The sequence below is a fragment of the Oncorhynchus kisutch genome, linkage group LG8 (genome assembly GCF_002021735.2).
Source record: "Oncorhynchus kisutch isolate 150728-3 linkage group LG8, Okis_V2, whole genome shotgun sequence".
Classification (NCBI taxonomy): Eukaryota; Metazoa; Chordata; class Actinopteri; order Salmoniformes; family Salmonidae; genus Oncorhynchus; species Oncorhynchus kisutch.
The window spans coordinates 66,113,834-66,133,984 of NC_034181.2; the positions used below are offsets into that span (position 1 = coordinate 66,113,834).

General features: G+C 46.3%; 1 protein-coding gene across 1 annotated transcript in view; it reads right to left on the reverse strand.

Annotated features, from left to right (window-relative positions):
• The window catches only part of LOC109895393 (zinc finger homeobox protein 3), a 184,757-nt gene that overhangs the window by 64,500 nt on the left and 100,106 nt on the right, over positions 1 to 20,151 (reverse strand). Inside the window, 1 exon segment of the mRNA XM_031830911.1 lies at positions 13,618 to 13,849. Within this exon segment, the coding sequence (XP_031686771.1) occupies positions 13,618 to 13,849 (232 nt within the window).

Sequence of the window (20,151 nt, forward strand, 5' to 3'; positions counted from 1 at the left end):
ATCCCCTACAGAGGGCTGTGGGGCCTGGGGAGAGGAGAGGCCTTTAGCCTGTCTGGTGCACTGGGCTATGCTTCCTGCTGCACACTGACCTCTCTGCTCTCTCTCTCTCTCTGCATCTACATCATCATCAATGTGTTACAGCACTGTCTAACCTGCTCCTGAATAGACAGAGGTTGCTCTCACCTGCATTGACACCGGCTGTGGGAACACTGGCTAAAGGCCCAGACTCTTTCTGGATGCTGTGGGTTTATCCTGTACCTTATGCCTCTGAATAAGGCTGTTGTTGTGCATTCTGAATCTCAGACCAAGGACTTATATAAAGGCAAATATTGTCTTTTTTGGGGCCAAGTTAATAAACTAGTTCTAAACTGGTCATCCAAGTCTACATTTATCACGGTAGGGAGAGCATTAAAACTTCAAAAACAAGTGCATGAGACCATCAGCCTGAGTGAGCGAGGCTAAAATCTTTTTATAGCAGCACTTGGTCTAACATAGCGGCACAACTCTAAAGTGGGCCTGAATTGCGTGTCCTTTCCTCTTGACTGTGCAGCGTGGCTGAATCGACTCGATACGCCGGGCTCTCCTGTATGCTTACTGAGCAGGTAGCGTGAAAATTGACCTTTGCTTGCTTTCTTAACAGTGGATTATTCATCTTAATGGTTCAAATTGGTCAGGGTGGTTTTTCTGCTGCCTTCCAACATATTTTCCTCTCTCACTCCCATCTTTGTGTCTTCCAAATTCATTTTTAAATGAAAGAATATGCTTTACAGAACTCTGAGGGCTCAACAAATAACCATGCCAAAAATCCCAGAACAATAAAAAAGGAAAAAGCCCTTATAAACTGCTGCAGGGATTGGAAATCAACAGGCAATGATTGCATATGCAGTAACCATTTTATAGGCAATGTGTGAAACAAAGACAATAGGAAATTCAGAAAACAGATTTGCCCATGCTTTTATCTGAGTTATTTCTACTCATGAGCATAAACGAGGCACTATTTCACGAGGAAATGCAGTGCTTTAATCTGAAACCCATGAGTGACACAACAGAGAGAAACACACTTGTCTTCTTGGCCATATTCATTCTGGGTAGTGTTTGAGAGGCAGGCCTTTGACTCAGTGGCTGTGCCCTGCATACTGTAATGTAAACAGACACCAGGTCGAGGGGATGGCCAAGACACATAATACAACACGTTTAAGAAGCAGATATAATCCCTCAGATGAGAGCTATGTCTTTGATGCAGTGCTTCTGCTCTAATGACTGGTGAATCTCCTCTCCACCGCCCCGCCCTGTCTGAGGGGCCCGCGCCCAGACTGCACTAAAATAATACGCAATAGTCATTTTTCTGGGAGTTTCTGCACTTTAAATACCATCCATCAGTGGGCCCGGGCGGCCTCCTCTGGCCCATCTAAACAGGCTTGTGGGTGAATCTGTCTAGTAGCAGCTAATAAAATAGCAGTGACAAGGCAGCGGGCCCAACCAGACAAAGAGACAGTGTGAGGGCTATGCCTTCCACCGGACCAGGAGGGATGCCATAAATCTAGCCCAGTCAAACAGCAGGAATGTCCCAGTTTGTCAAAAACAAATACCATCTTGTCTTGGATCGTCACTGGGCAGAAAAAGGGCCTCACATCTGGTTAAATAGAGTCAGCCAGACTTCCACCCAGCCCAGGCCATGGGCACGACTGACTTCAAAATCCAGACTCCGGCCCTTCTTTAACAAACAGGCCATCACACGGAAACTGCTGTCCAATCAGCAGCCACAGAGCACCACCACATTACCCCACAACACTCTGCATCTAAACATGAATCCTCTATTAGGGCCAATGTTAACACTTTGTTTGAGGTGGGCAGGGAGATTCCCCTGCAGTATGCAGACACTGGGCCAGGAGCTGAAGATGTGCTGTGATCAATAGCCTGCCCAGTGCGGGTGGTGTATAGGTGAGGCCAGAGTGGTCCTTTGAGGCCGGGGGGACAGTGTGAGAATCCCTGTCTCTGTACTGTTGATACCCAGCCTATCCCTGTGGGGAGAAATGTGATGATGGTTGCCGGGGGTAACAGGAGACATCCCGAGCTGAGCCAAACACCTGCTCCCCCCTACGGACTGCTGATAGATCGTACTAATGTCACAACCATCACAAACCTGGACTCTCTCTCTCTCTCTCTCTCTCTCTCTCTCTCACCAACTCATATTTCCCCATGTATTTTTCTCCTCACTCATCCATACCCTCCCTCTCTCCTGAATAATCAGATGCAGGCTGAATCAATGGCAGGCCTGCAGGCCCACAGGTAAAGGTTGCAGGGTTCACTATTGAATTATTCCTGCTCCTCTCTCATCACTGCCATCTGCCTGGCTGCTATTAATTGATGAAGTGGAGGGACAGACAGCACAAGGCTATGACGCCAACACACATACACAACGCTGTATGTGTGTGTCAGAGAGAGAGAGTGGGTATGGTGTGTAAAACACAAACACACAATCAGACACCACAGTGGTTCTCTCCGCCAGTCATTCACATCTATCACGGGACAGATAATGAATCATCTCTTGCTTTCAGCCAGTGTTTGTTTCATCTGCCTTTATTGTAATGGAGCCTTCAGAGTGTGAGGGCAGATTGGCTGCTGGAGAGGGAATTCTTTACTCCCTGGTTTTGTTCTGCTGTCAGGCTGGGAGAAGCTGGGAGAGTCAGGGCTGCTGAGCTGAGACTGAACTCATCCAGAGCAAAGATCATGGCCTTTGATCTGCCAGTGCTCTCTGGGGGGACAAACAGGCCTTATTAAAAAAGACGAAATAAAGCTTTCCCTGCCTCCATTCTAAACTTCCCAAACTTCTCCACTCTCTCATGTTGCCTATGGTCAAATTGAGCTGCCTTGATTCTGACAGTGAGTGAACTGCTTGGTCTCGCAACACCAAAACATAGCAACAAATAAAGCGATCTAACGGCGTTTAAGAATGTATTGGTTCTTGTTCCCAGAATACCTGACATAAACAAACAGCGCAATCAATAGCAAATGTATCCGAACAAGGGCCTACTGGGCGTGAGATCAAAATGTGTGTCTTGGGGGAAGTCCAAGTAAGCTACAAAGAAAACTTATCTGCTGATGTCAAATAAAAAGTTACAAGTGCTAGTGATCGGCAGGAGAGGTAGCCACATTACAGACGTATCGTATAGCGATCAAATGTTAGGCTGTGATGGATTTATGGATGTGCCTATGTGTGCTATCCAGGATGGCCTAATACAGAGCTTTGATTGGATGGGATTTATATAGAACACTTGGTGTTATTGGTGTAGTGTGATTACAGAGCCAGTGAAATGAGTCACACTGGGGAACTGACTGTGATACACTTACATTACAGCATTTCCTCTAAATAAACCAAGATGGCTGCCAAGCCGCTGTCTGCACTAGTGGAACAACAGCCAGCCATGTTGCACATCTGCAAAGACGCTGCAGTAGAATCCTATAAACATTCACCTTGACTAAACTCATAATAACCTAGTCACTAAAAACTCATATATTCTTTTCACACTATCAGAAATGATACAATGAACATGAACTCACTTCTCTCACAAAGCACTTTTCCTCTTCTCCTCTTCTGCTTCCTGTCTGACACTGTTGCTGCTGCTGGTTTAATCAAACCCATCAGAGCCATTCTCTGTACGTCAGCGCATCTATTCTCAGTTCCCCTTTCTGCCACCACAGAGCCAGCAACCCTCTGTGCCCTCAAGCCAGACTGACAGGCCCACAGGAGTGTCTGTGGTCACTCTCTCGCTGAGTGACAGGAAGGCAAGCAGGGCTACCCCCCACAGACCCCTACGGAGTGTGCAACCCAGCACCCTAAATCGCTGCTCCCCACCTCTGCTCACACATGCAGCAGCAACGCCTCAGGGCCTGGAAATAGAACTCATTAACACGGTTAGTAAGTAAAAATGAGAAGACTGTCTCCTGATGGACTGTCTATCTTTTGGATCAGCTTTCAAGGAGAGCATCTGGTAATGACGGGAGCGAGGGAAACCAATATTATAATGCGCTGCCTGTCTCCTCTCTGCTGACGGCGACGCACCTCGTCGGCGGCTGAAATAAAGGCCTGAAAACGGGCTCGATGACAGGGAGCGAGGGCCTCTCTCACCCACACACCCGCTAACTCTGTGTGTGTGGACACCTATGTGTGCACTCCTTTATGAGTGTGTGCAACATAAAATCCAGTTCAGGTTTACACCCATGTGCCATCCCTGATGCTGAAAAGCCCACACAGAGCACAGCACACATAGTGAACAAACTCAATAGTGTATCTATGTAGAAATCTGATTATGCTAAACTTTTCATGTTAAAAGTTCAGGCTGAAAAGTAGACATTTTGTCTAAACTTTGTTTTTGAATAAAATATCTTTGTAGTTTCTGAGTTCACCCGTCACTTGGCCTCCTCTCACTATCCCTCTCTGTTTCTCTCTTCCCCCTAAAGCCTAGTGCTCTACTCCATAGGCCATCTATTGGGTTGACTGACAGACACACAGTGGGCCAGTCTTTGTTCACCTGCCAGGCAGAGAGAGGCTGAGACAGTGCAGCCAGTGGTCAGTGCCATCCAGCCCAGTGCTTAGTGCTCTGGGGTACAGTCATGAAATGCAGGAAGAATGAATATGGACACAGGACGTTTTGATTCATAGTCTATCCCAAAATAGGATTGTGGCTTTCTGGTCAATTTGCTATTGCAGGATGAGCCAGCAGTAGAATATATACAGAGGCATCTATAAACCAGAGGGAAAGAAAATACTTCCTTGTGCGAGTTTGGACAGCAGGGCCATATGAGTGCAACTGTGTAATGTGCACAACTGGAAAGTCTATAAAGTCATTATTTCAGCTTTTTTTTTTTTTAATAAAAGGCTAGTTTTGTTTTTTCAAAATGAAAGCTAATGTATTTATGAAATTCCTGCCACGTTCTGCGGACAGCAAACAATTTCCTCTGCTCCCTGTGCCCCTGGGTCCTGGATTAGAGGCCAGCCGTCTGACAAGAGCCAGACTGGGCACTGGGCCCCGGGCCCTACTGGGGCCCCTCCTCACCCTACTAACCCTCCTCACCCACCCTCGCCCAGACCTCATCTCCACTCTGCATCACCGCAATAATAGCCTTTATTAAAACAGCATACAGCAAAGTCAATTTCAGATTGGACATAATATGGCGTGGAAGAAGGGGCTGGTGGTTAGGGGCTACAATATCCTGTTTCTGGGAAGGTTTACGTAGCATTTTAACAAGCATGAAAAAAGGATGACATTCCAGGGATGGCTGCTGTCCGTCTCCTGTGCTCCTCCTGTCTGTGGGAGGGAGCTGTGCTGCATGCCACACCTGCAACTCCATCGGAGTGTGGCCAGGCTCACCCCTGCTTTCCCCTGGCTTCTGCTCTCACAGCCCCACCACAGGACCCGCTCCTTCAGGAACACTGTGGGAGCTGGAGAAGGTAAAGCTCAAAGCCCAGCTAATGTGCAGCTCTCAGGGGCAGGCAGGGGGCGAGAGGAAGGGAGAGGACCTGGCTTCTATACTGCATGAGCGTGAGATATTCCAACCCAGTTTAGGTGAGGATAGTTTTAAAGCCCACCATTTCCCCCCCCCCCCCCCCCCCCCCCACTGTTGACATATCCTGTCAGCTGTCCAAGAGCCTCCGTAATGGCTGCCAGAGAGCTAGGGGCCCCAGAAGATGAGTGAGGATCTGGTATTTGCCTTATTAGCAAATTTTTTTAGGCACAAAGCTCTTTGCCAGCTTTTTTGGGACCATGGAATTATGTATGAGACGGAAAGAGAGAGAGGTGCGTGGGGATAAGAGGGATGCCTCTGTTGTCAGGACAGGGTTTGCTATTAAGTGTGTGACCCTGGAAGCACAACCCTTTTAGTGAAACAAGCAGCGGGTTTCAAATTGGATTCCGCCAGTATGCAGTAATTCCACGCATCTTTATGCCTCATTTCCATTTGCCCATGCAAACAGCCTGCATGCTCCTCTGCCCACTCGCTAGGCCACACCCACTGGGATGTGCCAGCCAGGCTCTTGTTACTGCGCTTCCTGGTTAGAGACCTGAGTAGCAAGCTCTGCTGGTAGGGTTTTTACCATGGCTACAGCAGTGTCACTATCCAGCCCACCCGTCACCGCTCTATACCCCCCCTGACTAATGCTACACCCCTGACTGACCAGGCAGGCCCCTGTGTCCTGAGAGACTGGAGACAATGAGTGGAGGCTGCTCTGATGGGCCCCGGCCCCAGCCTCCCTCCCAGCCACCTCACAGACAGGGATTTCCTCCTGCGATGAGAGCCAAGCCGTCACAGACCAGTGATCAAGGGCCTGCCATCTGTGACTGAGGCAGATTTACAGCAGGGGCTAATCCACACCGTCAGCCCTGTTTGTTCTCCTTCTCAGCCTCCTCCGCACACACACACACACACACACACACACACACACACACACACACACACACACACACACACACACACACACACACACACACACACACACACACACACACACACACACAAGTGCAGGCACACACACAAGTGCAGGCACACACCACAGGCTCCCTCTGTGAAACACACACACACACTGCTTCCCTCCATATCTGTGGCCTGCTCCACTCCACCACACCTTCACTAGGACCCTAGTCACGGGCAGAAGGGCACCCACCATGCAATAACTATTTAACTTTGCCCTTTTTAAAAGGCATGATCTCATTCTGTTCAGTGCTCAAAAAATAACTTTAGTCCATTAACTGTTATGAAATGAGAAACCCCAATGTGTCAGTGAGTTATATGCCCTGGTGAACATCACTCATAAGAAATAGTGTCATCCAATGCCAGAGTATCACACTAGCTATCAGTCCCCATACACACACTAAAAACCCACACACACATACCTGGAACAAGAGTTTCTCCTCTCGTCTCTTCTCCCCTCCCTCTCTCTGCTAGTGTATCCAGTGAGGTGTCGGTGTCTGGGCTGTGTGCAGTGTGTTAGTACAGGGCAACAGCGGGCTGTGCTCTGTGGCCTCTCCACCCAGGGACAGGGCAGCTGTGTGGCTGGGTGTGGGTGTGGCTGGGGTCCCTCTGAGGCCTCCTTTGTCCCCCCCCCCCCCCCCCCCCCCCCCCGGCCAGCCAGAGAAAGGGTTAAATAAGACAAATGGAGGCAGATCCACAGAGGAACGTGCTTAAGCAGCAAATTTTCAGAGAAGGGGCAGGAATTAAAAACAATGGCTGCTTTTTATCCCAGCGTTGGTCTAATTGGATGGGAAATTCATCTCTGCCGCCTTAGCAGCACTCTCCATTGACAGAGGGGAGACATGGCACTAAAAACCTCTGGCCTTCAGATTCCACCCACCCAGCAAGGCTTGCTGTGTGAGTGCATGTGTGATTACACACCTTGCAAACACTGTCCTAGTCTCTGTGCTGCCTGCATCTGTTTGCAGAGACAAGCCTTCTTGTGTTGTCATCTGTCCTTTATGACGTCACTCTGGTCTTTGATACAGTGGTCAGGGCTCCTAGGGCTGCTGATTGGAGGCTGCTGATTGGGGGAAGCCTAGTTCCTAGCTAGCTCCTGTGGAGACTAGTAGCCCAGCACCTAACACCAACAGAGCAGCGCTCCAAGCCCAGCAGCAGTCAGGGGAATTACTGCCTAGCTGACCCAGAAATCCAGGGTCAGCTTTGTTTTAACAAGCAGGGGAACCTTCCACCACTTTAGCAACTGTGCCTCGACCACAAGAAAGGGTCCTGCGCCTCCGAAGAGCTAGCGGGGAGGAAATTAAATATTACACCAGGAGGGAATGGTTCAGCTCTAAAGGGGGTGGGGGACTGGGTCATTCACTGGTGCTGGGACAAGGCATTAGGAGGTGAAGCGGTAGTTTGGCAGAAGGGGGGAGGAGTCTAGGAATTCACAACAGTTCATTCTCGCTGATGAAAAGGTATGTTCATTATCAGCGTAATTCGATCAAGGTGCCCGAAGGGGGGGGGGGTAGGAGAGCGAGAAAAGGCTGACATTCTTTATTACACACTTCATTTCATTTAACGGACCTTTAAAAACTATATATAAAGGAAAAAAGAAAGGGCGAGGGAGAGAGGGAAAACTTTGCCCTGGCTCTTAAAGGGGAGGTGGCGTCCGTTCCAGACGCTCTTGGTCTGCGCCCAGTCTTTTCCTGGCAGAGAGTGTCCGCTGGCCTGTAAGGTGGGAGCGAGCAGAGCCTGACTTTGTAACACAATCAAACAGGCCTTCAGCACTGAGCCTCGCAGAGCTCTGTCACAGGCTATTAAAGGATCCTCTGGCTTTCTAAAGTCCCAGGATGCCAGACTGTTCAGGAGCATGACAACAACGGCTCTTAGCATGATGCATAGCCGCTAACAGAGTCACTAACACAGGATAGGGACTGGGAGAGACATTAGGAGATCTCTATTGCTTACGGTTAAAGTACCGGATCATAATGATCTCTGGATGTCTTGATAAAACAACGTCTTGTACACATCAATTCCACCCTTTGACCTTGTGATACATTTCCAATGAACTCCCCTTGCCTTTCATCAGTGTGTTACAATCAGCCGAACCTAGTGATCTAATTCCTAACAACCCTCCCGTTCTATTTCTCAACCTCTCAGATCAAAAGTAGCTGAATTACTTTTGGGAAAAGATGAGGTGATTAAATTAATCAACTGAAGGACCTGACAGCAAGGCAATCAAGTCATCTTAAAAGTACACACTTCATGCAGGCATTAACCTTGAACTAAACCCCACTAGCGGCCTGAACAATTATCACAGAGTAGAACGTTTTTTATCCACCATCTTGTAGTGTTTGTCGTGTGTTTACTGTGGGATAATGTGGTCTGGAAGACTGTAGTTTGATGTATCTCTGAAGGGGGGCTGGAGGGAGCACCCCCAGCGTATGTGTACAGTGTGTGTGTGTGTGTGTGTGTGTGTGTGTGTGTGTGTGTGTGTGTGTGTGTGTGTGTGTGTGTGTGTGTGTGTGTTGCTCTGCCCACACCACCCCCGTGCAGGAGCCCATTACCTAACCTACAGCTAGCCTCATTCAGTTTCTTACAAACATGGTTATCCATTAACACACATCAAACGTTAGGAAAGAAGATATATAAATAAACAGAACCTCAACCAAAAAAATAGAAAAAGAGACTTGTTTGTGAACCACACCGCAGCCCCCCTCCTTCCTCTAACACAAAATCCCCCCCCCCCTTTTAACCTAAGTGGGCTTCCTCTTGCTTTTACATGTTCACTTGTCCACTGTACTGTAGTCATTAACATATTTGGAGTGCAGTAAGCAGAAAGCTTAATTGTCCTTAATTGCTCGTCTAAATGTGTTCTCTAATGATTTGCCTCAGATCTGTGACTGCCTTTTGCGCAATTTCCCGGCCTCTGGCTTCATTATCCCTGCCTCCTTGGAACAAAGCGTTTTCAGAGGCCCAGACTTTTTTTTACATAACAACACACAGAGTGAGTGTGAGGGAGGGCAGTGACGGCACTCTGCGGGGGTACACACAATGGAGGCCCATTGTCAGGGTGCAGAAGTTAAAGTGATTAGAAAACCAAATCTGTGCTAAGACACAGTGTTAATTGACCGCAGCTCACTCCTTTTTAATCGGCCCCTAACAAACAACCAATCCTGGCTTTTGTTTGTGCCTTTGACTGCTGCTGCTGTGGGTGTATCTGTTATTGCTGCTTTGCTCCTCCTACCTCCGGCCTGATGGCATCTCTGAATGTGTCTTTATTGGCTGAACAGCAAGGCCCTGTCGCTCCATTCACTGCAGGCACGGCCTGATCTCAGAATTATTAGTATTATTTCTCAGAAAGCATCCAACTGAATTGTGCATATATAGGAAAAAGGCTGCATTCAGAAATAATTAGTTACAGTTCATTTAGTTATGACGAGGAAAAAAGATGTGAATATACATTTTCTGAATACATGCACTACTCTGAACTAAAAATACATAAATAAACGTAGAGTGTAGGGTTTGTGCCTGACAGAACAGGGGCACAGTAGCTACTTCCTGCCTTCTACCTGTGTGGGAGGAGTTACAGAGGACAGGTGGCTTTCCTGTTAGATATGCACTGTGTCCCAGCAAAAGTAAAACAATCTAGAGCACGCTGTATTTTGAATCTGAGGTGCCAAAGAAAATATATTGTCCACCATTTTATAATCGTTTTACCTGCTTATATCAATATCATAGCACAGACTCAGTGGCATTGGGAACTGTTTGTCTTGTTTGAATACGATACGGCACAGACACTTACTCACATTTGAACCACTTTCTTTTTAAAATCAGTTTATCAGTATGTTTTTGATTACATTTCCCTTGCAGGGAAAATAATAACAGCAACAGCAGCACAGTCACTGTCTAAAGGTGGCTGGTTCCATGAAAGTAATCAAATTATCTTTGATAATTAACATAAGCACTGCTGCTCATATCTACACCGCAAAGGACATAAAATAAAGCCCTCTTTAGTCCCTGTGTGAAGTATTATGAAGCAGCTACAGGTACAGCCAGTAGCTGGTGAGTGTGTCTGTATCCCCTTGTAAAATATAGTAGAGAGTAATTCCTCCCATTATAGAATATAGTAGAGAGTATGTCCTCCCATTGTAGAATATAGTAGAGAGTAAGTCCTCCCATTGTAAAATATAGTAGAGAGTAACTCCTCCCATTGTAAAATATAGTAGAGAGTATGTCCTCCCATTGTAAAATATAGTAGAGAGTAAGTCCTCCCATTGTAAAATATAGTAGAGAGTAAGTCCTCCCATTGTAAAATATAGTAGAGAGTAAGTCCTCCCATTGTAGAATATAGTAGAGAGTATGTCCTCCCATTGTAGAATATAGTAGAGAGTAAGTCCTGCCATTGTAAAATATAGTAGAGAGTAAGTCCTCCCATTGTAAAATATAGTAGAGAGTAAGTCCTCCCATTGTAGAATATAGTAGAGAGTATGTCCTCCCATTGTAGAATATAGTAGAGCGTAAGTCCTCCCATTGTAAAATATAGTAGAGAGTAAGTCCTCCCATTGTAAAATATAGTAGAGAGTAAGTCCTCCCATTGTAAAATATAGTAGAGAGTAAGTCCTCCCATTGTAAAATATAGTAGAGAGTAAGTCCTCCCATTGTAGAATATAGTAGAGAGTATGTCCTCCCATTGTAGAATATAGTAGAGAGTAAGTCCTCCCATTGTAAAATATAGTAGAGAGTAAGTCCTCCCATTGTAGAATATAGTAGAGAGTATGTCCTCCCATTGTAGAATATAGTAGAGAGTAAGTCCTCCCATTGTAAAATATAGTAGAGAGTAAGTCCTCCCATTGTAAAATATAGTAGAGAGTAAGTCCTCCCATTGTAGAATATAGTAGAGAGTATGTCCCCCCATTGTAGAATATAGTAGAGCGTAAGTCCTCCCATTGTAAAATATAGTAGAGAGTAAGTCCTCCCATTGTAAAATATAGTAGAGAGTAAGTCCTCCCATTGTAAAATATAGTAGAGAGTAAGTCCTCCCATTGTAAAATATAGTAGAGAGTAAGTCCTCCCATTGTAGAATATAGTAGAGAGTATGTCCTCCCATTGTAGAATATAGTAGAGAGTAAGTCCTCCCATTGTAAAATATAGTAGAGAGTAAGTCCTCCCATTGTAGAATATAGTAGAGAGTATGTCCTCCCATTGTAGAATATAGTAGAGAGTAAGTCCTGCCATTGTAAAATATAGTAGAGAGTAAGTCCTCCCATTGTAAAATATAGTAGAGAGTAAGTCCTCCCATTGTAAAATATAGTGGAGAGGAAGTCCTCCCATTGTAAAATATAGTGGAGAGTAAGTCCTCCCATTGTAAAATATAGTAGAGAGTAAGTCCTCCCATTGTAAAATATAGTAGAGAGTAAGTCCTCCCATTGTAAAAAATAGTAGAGAGTAAGTCCTCCCATTGTAAAATATAGTAGAGAGTAAGTCCTCCCATTATAGAATATAGTAGAGAGTAAGTCCTCCCATTGTAAAATATAGTAGAGAGTAAGTCCTCCCATTATAGAATATAGTAGAGAGTAAGTCCTCCCATTGTAAAATATAGTGGAGAGTAAGTCCTCCCATTGTAAAATAGTGGAGAGTAAGTCCTCCCATTATAGAATATAGTAGAGAGTATGTCCTCCCATGGTGAAATATAGTAGATAGTAAGTCCTCCCATTGTAAAATATAGTGGAGAGTAAGTCCTCCCATTATAGAATATAGTAGAGAGTAAGTCCTCCCATTGGAAAATATAGTGGAGAGTAAGTCCTCCTATTATAGAATATAGTAGAGAGCAAGTCCTCCCATTGTAAAATATAGTAGAGAGTAAGTCCTCCCATTATAGAATATAGTAGAGAGTAAGGCCTCCCATTATAGAATATAGTAGAGAGTAAGTCCTCCCATTGTAAAATATAGTAGAGAGTAAGTCCTCCCATTATAGAATATAGTAGAGAGTAAGTCCTCCCATTGTAAAATATAGTAGAGAGTAAGTCCTCCCATTGTAAAATATAGTAGAGAGTAAGTCCTCCCATTGTAAAATATAGTAGAGAGTATGTCCTCCCATTGTAAAATATAGTAGAGAGTAAGTCCTCCCATTGTAAAATATAGTAGAGAGTAAGTCCTCCCATTGTAAAATATAGTAGAGAGTAAGTCCTCCCATTATAGAATATAGTAGAGAGTAAGTCCTCCCATTGTAAAATATAGTAGAGAACAAGTCCTCCCATTGTAAAATATAGTAGAGAGTAAGTCCTGCCATTGTAAAATATAGTAGAGAGTAAGTCCTCCCATTGTAGAATATAGTAGAGAGTAAGTCCTCCCATTGTAAAATATAGTAGAGAGTAAGTCCTCCCATTGTAGAATATAGTAGAGAGTAAGTCCTCCCATTATAGAATATAGTAGAGAGTATATCCTCCCATTGTAAAATATAGTAGAGTAAGTCCTCCCATTGTAAAATATAGTAGAGAGTAAGTCCTCCCATTATAGAATATAGTAGAGAGTAAGTCCTCCCATTGTAAAATATAGTAGAGAGTAAGTCCTCCCATTGTAGAATATAGTAGAGAGTAAGTCCTCCCATTATAGAATATAGTAGAGAGTATATCCTCCCATTGTAAAATATAGTAGAGTAAGTCCTCCCATTATAGAATATAGTAGAGAGTAAGTCCTCCCATTGTAAAATATAGTAGAGAGTAAGTCCTCCCATTATAGAATATAGTAGAGAGTATGTCCTCCCATTGTAAAATATAGTGGAGAGTAAGTCCTCCCATTGTAAAATATAGTGGAGAGTAAGTCCTCCCATTATAGAATATAGTGGAGAGTATGTCCTCCCATTGTAAAATATAGTGGAGAGTAAGTCCTCCCATTATAGAATATAGTAGAGAGTATGTCCTCCCATTGTAAAATATAGTGGAGAGTAAGTCCTCCCATTGTAAAATATAGTAGAGAGTAAGTCCTCCCATTATAGAATATAGTAGAGAGTATGTCCTCCCATTGTAAAATATAGTGGAGAGTAAGTCCTCCCATTGTAAAATATAGTGGAGAGTAAGTCCTCCCATTATAGAATATAGTGGAGAGTATGTCCTCCCATTGTAAAATATAGTGGAGAGTAAGTCCTCCTGCTCTATATCTTACCTGTATCAGCAGACGGACACTTGCGGATGGTGAAGATGGAGCTGAGCTCCTCCTCATCCTCAGGCAGGCCCTTCTGCAGGAGTTGGAGCTTCCTCAGGCTCTCGCTGCGCTGGTGCTTCATGGAGCGCACATGCTGGACCAGGTTGAGCTTGGCCTTGGTGGAGTAGTTACACAGCACACAGTGGTAGTAGCAGGCATCTCCCTCCACCGCGTTCTCCTGATGCTGCAGGTGCTATGGGAGGAGAGCGAGAGAGAGAGAGAGAGAGAGAGAGAGAGAGAGAGAGAGAGAGAGAGAGAGAGAGAGAGAGAAAGGGCTTTTAACTGACGGCAGACAGCTAGCCAGGCACCACTGACTCACTTTCACTCACACAGTTCGCAAATGAACAAATCAATTACCAATCACAGCCCTGTTGTTTAACACCCAGCCCTCTTCCACACTGTTCTGTTTGGACTGAGCCCTGTATCTCTCTCTGTGTCTGGCTGTATCTGTCTGTGGACTAACAGGACAGGAGAAGAGAGGGGTGGGAGCCGGGCTGGTCTCAGGGGCCCAGGCGTGGGGTCGAGAGACACACATCACGCACCCCTCAGAGGACCGCAGCACCACAGACCTGGCAGACGGAAGGGAGCATTGATCCTTTTCACTCAAGAGAAGCCTCTCGTCTCTGAGAAGGAAACTCCAAACATCTGCCTTTTCATGCATGGGATGCTAAATATTGATCAGGGCCAGTCAAATCGTCCCTATCACAGCAAGCACCAGGGAGAGAGAGGGAACGCGGAGAGAGAGAGGGGGGACACACACACCACATTCTGAAACTAACTAGAACATTCCTCAACAGGGTAGTGACCTTCAGGGGACAGAGACTGTATTGACCTATCAACCCCAACATTTCCTCTAAGTGCCCCACACTGACACTCCAACTCCACTGTACCGCACACCCAACACACACCCTATAATGACACACAACGTGCCCCACACAGCACAGTGACACCATCTCTCCCAACACCACACCATGGACCCACACACTAATTACCCCCTACAAGGCCTAATCAATGGCACAATGCCAACACAATATGGCCCTGACTAGGGGATCGGCAGAGGTATTGATAATTATCCTATAAAGCAGGGCCCTGATCATTTCATGTTTACAATGGAAGGGCCAGACTCAGTATGGCCACTGTTCTCACGCCTGTCATGTTCTGTTCATACGGCCCACTCTGGAGTCTAGCTGTGGATTTCTGGGGCTGCAATCAATGTCAATCATCACAAGATGTTTCTTTCTATTCTAATCTTCATGGCCTAGTCTCTTGTGAGATTCAGTGGCTGAATGGGTGAATGGGCTGAAAACAACAAACACTTCACTGCCAGATGAGGACTAGATCAGATAATGAATCCAAATAAATGTACTTTCCGTCCATCATTAATGCTCCATTAAAAACTGCCAGGATAATAAATACATGTAAAAATGGTGATTTATTTGTAACAATGGCCGGGTTTTCCATGCATGGCTTTGAAAGCTTTTGAGATTTGCATGTATAGGCAACAAAAATAAGGCAATTGGAGCTTAGTGGAGATACAATTTGATAGGTAATTATTAATCCTATCCAAGACTATTGCTACTGCAATTCGTCATATCATGTGAACACTGAAATAAAAATAACTTGGATACACAATGCAAGCATAAGCAGATTATAAGAAAGATTGCTACATTTCAGTATGGTTTTATTTGAAACAGGCTTCATTTTGAATGTGTGGCTTCATACTGAGAGAGAGGAAAAAATGGCTGTTATCCTGAATCTGCCTCCCACCACGACTCTCTTAATCTCTCATACAGGCCACCCCCCACACTTAGACAAAGGTCGGGAAAAACGAATTGATTAATTAAGAGGAGCCTGAACCGGCTTGCCCTGCATTGAGGCAACATGTTTAGATGGCTGGGAAATGCAAAAGCAATGGAAACATTAGATTTTTAACCACATTACATCTGAATCAGGTGTTGACAGCCTGGGCTGAGAAAAAATCATAACGATATGATGTTCCCAGAAATACTCCCATATTTTCTTCTAATGTTTAATTTTCTGGTAATATTGTAATATCGCTATGGGCTTTTCTGGGCAATTGTATTCCATTCTCCCTGGTTTTATATTTCTCACTTCTACACCTAAACGTACATTAGGACACTGCTTCCAGGAAAAAGTAGGGAGTTTTTATTTTTTGCAAGCCCCACAGCTCTGTGTAATATAATTATTAGGTGATTCTAAAAGGGTCTGTCTCTCTCTCTGTGCTCTCCCTCCTCGCCTCGTTTGAAGCCCTCCATGATGTCATTGAATAGGTGCTGCTGGATATTCTGCTGGTGCGAGCTGTTTCCCCCCTTTCTCCTCCTCCTCTCCCCCCCCCTTCTCTTCCGTCCACACATATTGCATCAGAGCTCAGGTACAGAGAAATCTGACAGACAGATTTACTCGTAGATAACACCAAATCCATTGTGTGATTGCTGAGCTGAGAAATGGCACACTGTTTTAAAGTCATAGCAGATGTCGAACAAAAAAAATGGAGCGAGAGGGACTTCTTACCGCATTACGACTCAAGGCTGCAAAAAAGGAGACAGTGAGTTCACACAAAAAAAACAGACGACACCTGACCTAAACTTCAAAGTTGGTTTCAAGAGGTAGAAAAAAAATCCTGGGAGTTTTACAGCTTCCCATAAAAAGGACAGGATTTATGCAGGAGTGAACCTGAGACTGCCTGGCCTAGAACAGGCCGTATATCACCTCAAACTGACTGGGCTGTAGGCAGGGCCCGACTCAGTCCAAACCAGACCTCATCCCCTCTGTATCACCACCTCTTACAGACCACAGACACCTGTAAGTGTGTTAACAACCACACTTACTCAAACAGCACCGGGCCGTACCAAACAGAGAGTGGGGGTGATGGAGGACTGTTGTTAGAGATATGGGGCCTGATCAGTACAGGGCCAACACAGCAGTGCACCCCCCTCCCCGGACTGGTCCATCTGACCAGTTGTAGGTGGGAGCTCTATATGAGAAACGGGATTAAACACTACCCATGGGAACAGGGGCTCTCTGAAACACCCCCCTGCATGCGCACGCTCACAAACACACAGGATTCCATCAACATTATAGATGTGAGAGAGTCTAGTGATGCTATCTAGGAGCACACACACATGTACACACAAACGTTGGATGTGAAACACAGTAATGCATTAGACAGGGCCTGTGTCTGTTTCCTATGATCCTGCAATGAAGCCCCTAGCTGATAAATCACCTCCAACTGGAGTGCAGGAATTCAGCGGTTTAATTAAAAAGTCATGTTGGGAGAGAAAGCTGGGAGGAGCTGGCCTGGCCGTTCCAAAGGAGAGGAGAGGAGGCTGCCTGGGCTGCCCTGCACCGGGGCCCCTGAGCACCAAGCACCCCACTGAGGCCCTGAGAGGAGCTGAGCTACAGAGCTGGGTGGAGGCTGGAGGACGGCTGTCAGCCCCTCCTCAACAGGCCGCATGGCTTCAATTTCTCTTCAGTTCCATTTAATTGGCTGGGAATTTACGACAGCCGTACAGGAGACAGGAGTTTTAGCCGAGCATGGATAAGAGAATGGGAGCATGGAGTGCTGGAGAAGGATGGGGCGAGGGAGGCAGAATGTGTGTGCTGTTCTGTAGCCAGGCCTCTGTACTCTACCTCCTCTCTCTGTGGAGGTTGAAGCAGGGATCTGTGCTCATACAGGTAGAGAGGGACTGGGGCGGTGTGGGCGCCACCACATCATCTCTCTGGCAACTTAACACTGCACCCTGGCCTCTCAGTGGGCAATATAAGGACAGATCAGTTACAACACCCACCCAGAGTGCTGCATACACCTGCATTTACATCCACTTCAATGGGATGTAAAAATACACCTTTAACCAAAACAGTAGCTGAGAGAGGAGAAGAGAGGAGAGCCAACGTGACATGGACGTGGGTATTACTGGAAGGGTGGAAGGCAGCTAGAGTGCCAACACAAGCCGGTAATTCCACAGAATGGTCCCCAATGGAGCAGTATAATACATGCACACACATAAACACACACGTGGAAATTAAGGTGCGCACACACACACACACACACAGAGACAGGCACACAGAGACAGGCACGCACACACTCTCCATTATGATCATACCCCAATTTCCACCATTACATTTGGCAGTGCTGTTAATACAAAATTAATGCATTAAAACAGATGACTATCCACGGGCTAAATGGCTATCAATTCAGCGAGAGCTGCCAAATTCCCTGTGTGAACGAGCCAGTGAGTGTCTGGCTGTGTATTGCTTTGTAATTATCCCAGTGATTCTCAGCACTTAAAGGTAAAGCTGGACGCTTTCCGGACGGCACTGAGTGTGTTTGTGTGTGTGTGTGAGCGCTGGTGACAGGAGGTGAACATGGGACAGAGACAGGGAGAGGACACATAACCTACAGGACACAGAACCTACAGGCCACAGTGTGTTGCCATTTAAACCTGATCCATACTCTTTACCATATCAATGAGGATAACATATCCGGTGATATCATAGCGCCATGGTTTCACCATTGACCGAGGGGCAAAATGAAGAGCTGGTTCCAGGCACAAGGCATGTTGATGAATAATGTCAAGTAGCACCTATGTTATTCACACACACTGATGTCATGGCAGCAATTACATCCAACGAGGTCATTGTATTTACTGTGAAAAGACACAAAGAAGATGGCCTGAAAAACTCACTCTGAGCCGGGTGTAGAATAAAACACCACTCCTGTCTTATATCTCTGTGTTTGAGTGACTGAGCCGTGTGCTGGCACAGGTAGCCCTGGGGTTGTGTGTGTGTGTGTGTGTGTGTGTGAGTGACTGAGCCGTGTGCTGGCACAGGTATCCCTGGGGTTGTGTGTGTGTGTGTGTGTGTGAGTGACTGAGCCGTGTGCTGGCACAGGTAGCCCTGGGGTTGTGTGTGTGTGTGTGTGTGTGTGTGTGTGTGTGTGTGTGTGTGTGTGTGTGTGTGTGTGTGTGTGTGTGTGTGTGTGTGTGTGTGTGTGTGTGTGTGTGTGACTGAGCCGTGTGCTGGCACAGGTAGCCCTAGGGTTGTGTGTGTGTGTGTGTGTGTGAGTGACTGAGCCGTGTGCTGGCACAGGTAGCCCTGGGGTTGTGTGTGTGTGTGAGTGAGTGACTGAGCAGTGTGCTGGCACAGGTAGCCCTGGGGTTGTGTGTGTGTGTGTGTGTGTGTGTGTGTGTGTGTGTGTGTGTGTGTGTGTGTGTGTGTGTGTGTGTGTGTGTGTGTGTGTGTGTGTGTGTGTGACTTGGCGGGTTGTGTGGGGTGCAGGAGGCTGGGGACTTGTAAAGAGGGGCTCTGGGATTCACCTGGAAGGAAGGTAGGCTGTTTAGCAGAGAGAAGATAGGGAGAGCGGCTGGAGTCTGAGGGATTGCAGCTTTGCCTGTGATTCCCACTCCGCCGGCAGCAGCAGGAACAGCAGCCACGACCACAGAAGCCGCTGCGGGTGCCAAGTTCAGCGGCTGGTTCGAATTAGCCACTGCGAGCGGCGACAAGCCCAGACATTGCGCTGTGGCTGGGGGGACTGCATGTATCCGCACCAAACTGCATACCTACTGCTTCCTGTCCCCCTCCCCTTCCCCTCTCTCCTCTCCTCTCCTCTCACTCCCTAATCCCTCTCTGCCCAACCCTGGGCTCTCCCCTTTTGTCTAAAAGCACACCAGACAATTAGTGACTCTCCCTACTGCCAGTGGGGCGATGATCAACTGCTACAAATGAAAAAACAACAGGCTGCATATTTGTCTGAGAGAGAGAAAGGAGGCCTCTTTGTCATCGGGGAGGGCAGTGAGGTAAAGATGGATGACAGTAGCTCTCTACAGGCTGGGCAATAGGTAAACACAGGCTGCTGGGAGCACAGTAGGAGTCACAGTGCCTTAATACAATACTGCTGCTGGCTGGGCCTCGGCTTCAGGCAGCCACTCAGCCTAACTTTAACATTAAATAAAGCAATAATTATTGAATTCCTTTTTAATAAGTAAGATGCTGGAAAGTAAACAATGGGAACATAATTGCAGAGAGAAGGCAATCAATGCAGCCAGTCATTTGGCCCATGTTGATTGTGTATGCTGTGGTAGCATGTTTCTTTGTGTGGCTGGGGAGCGAGGAGGGGTGGTGGGGTTTAGTGACAAGCAGCCGAATAATACATTCTCACATACACAGGGCGAAAACAAGAGTTGGGTAATCGCTTCTTCAATATTGACCCTGGGCTCGAAACAATGGCTCTCAATCAGCTGATCAATGTGTTCGTATAATTCATGAGTGAGTCACTCTGCTCTAAGAGAGAAGGAGGAGGCTGAGCGGGGAGAGATCAATGCCCTGCACGGTGATAACGAGCCTGGGCCTATGCCCACCGGAGCCCCACGCCGGCATCCCGGGTCCCTCTCATTAACAATATTTGGATAAGCATGGCCATACATACATAAGGTCCACTTCTAATCTCAGCCAGATAAACACATTTCCCACCTCTTA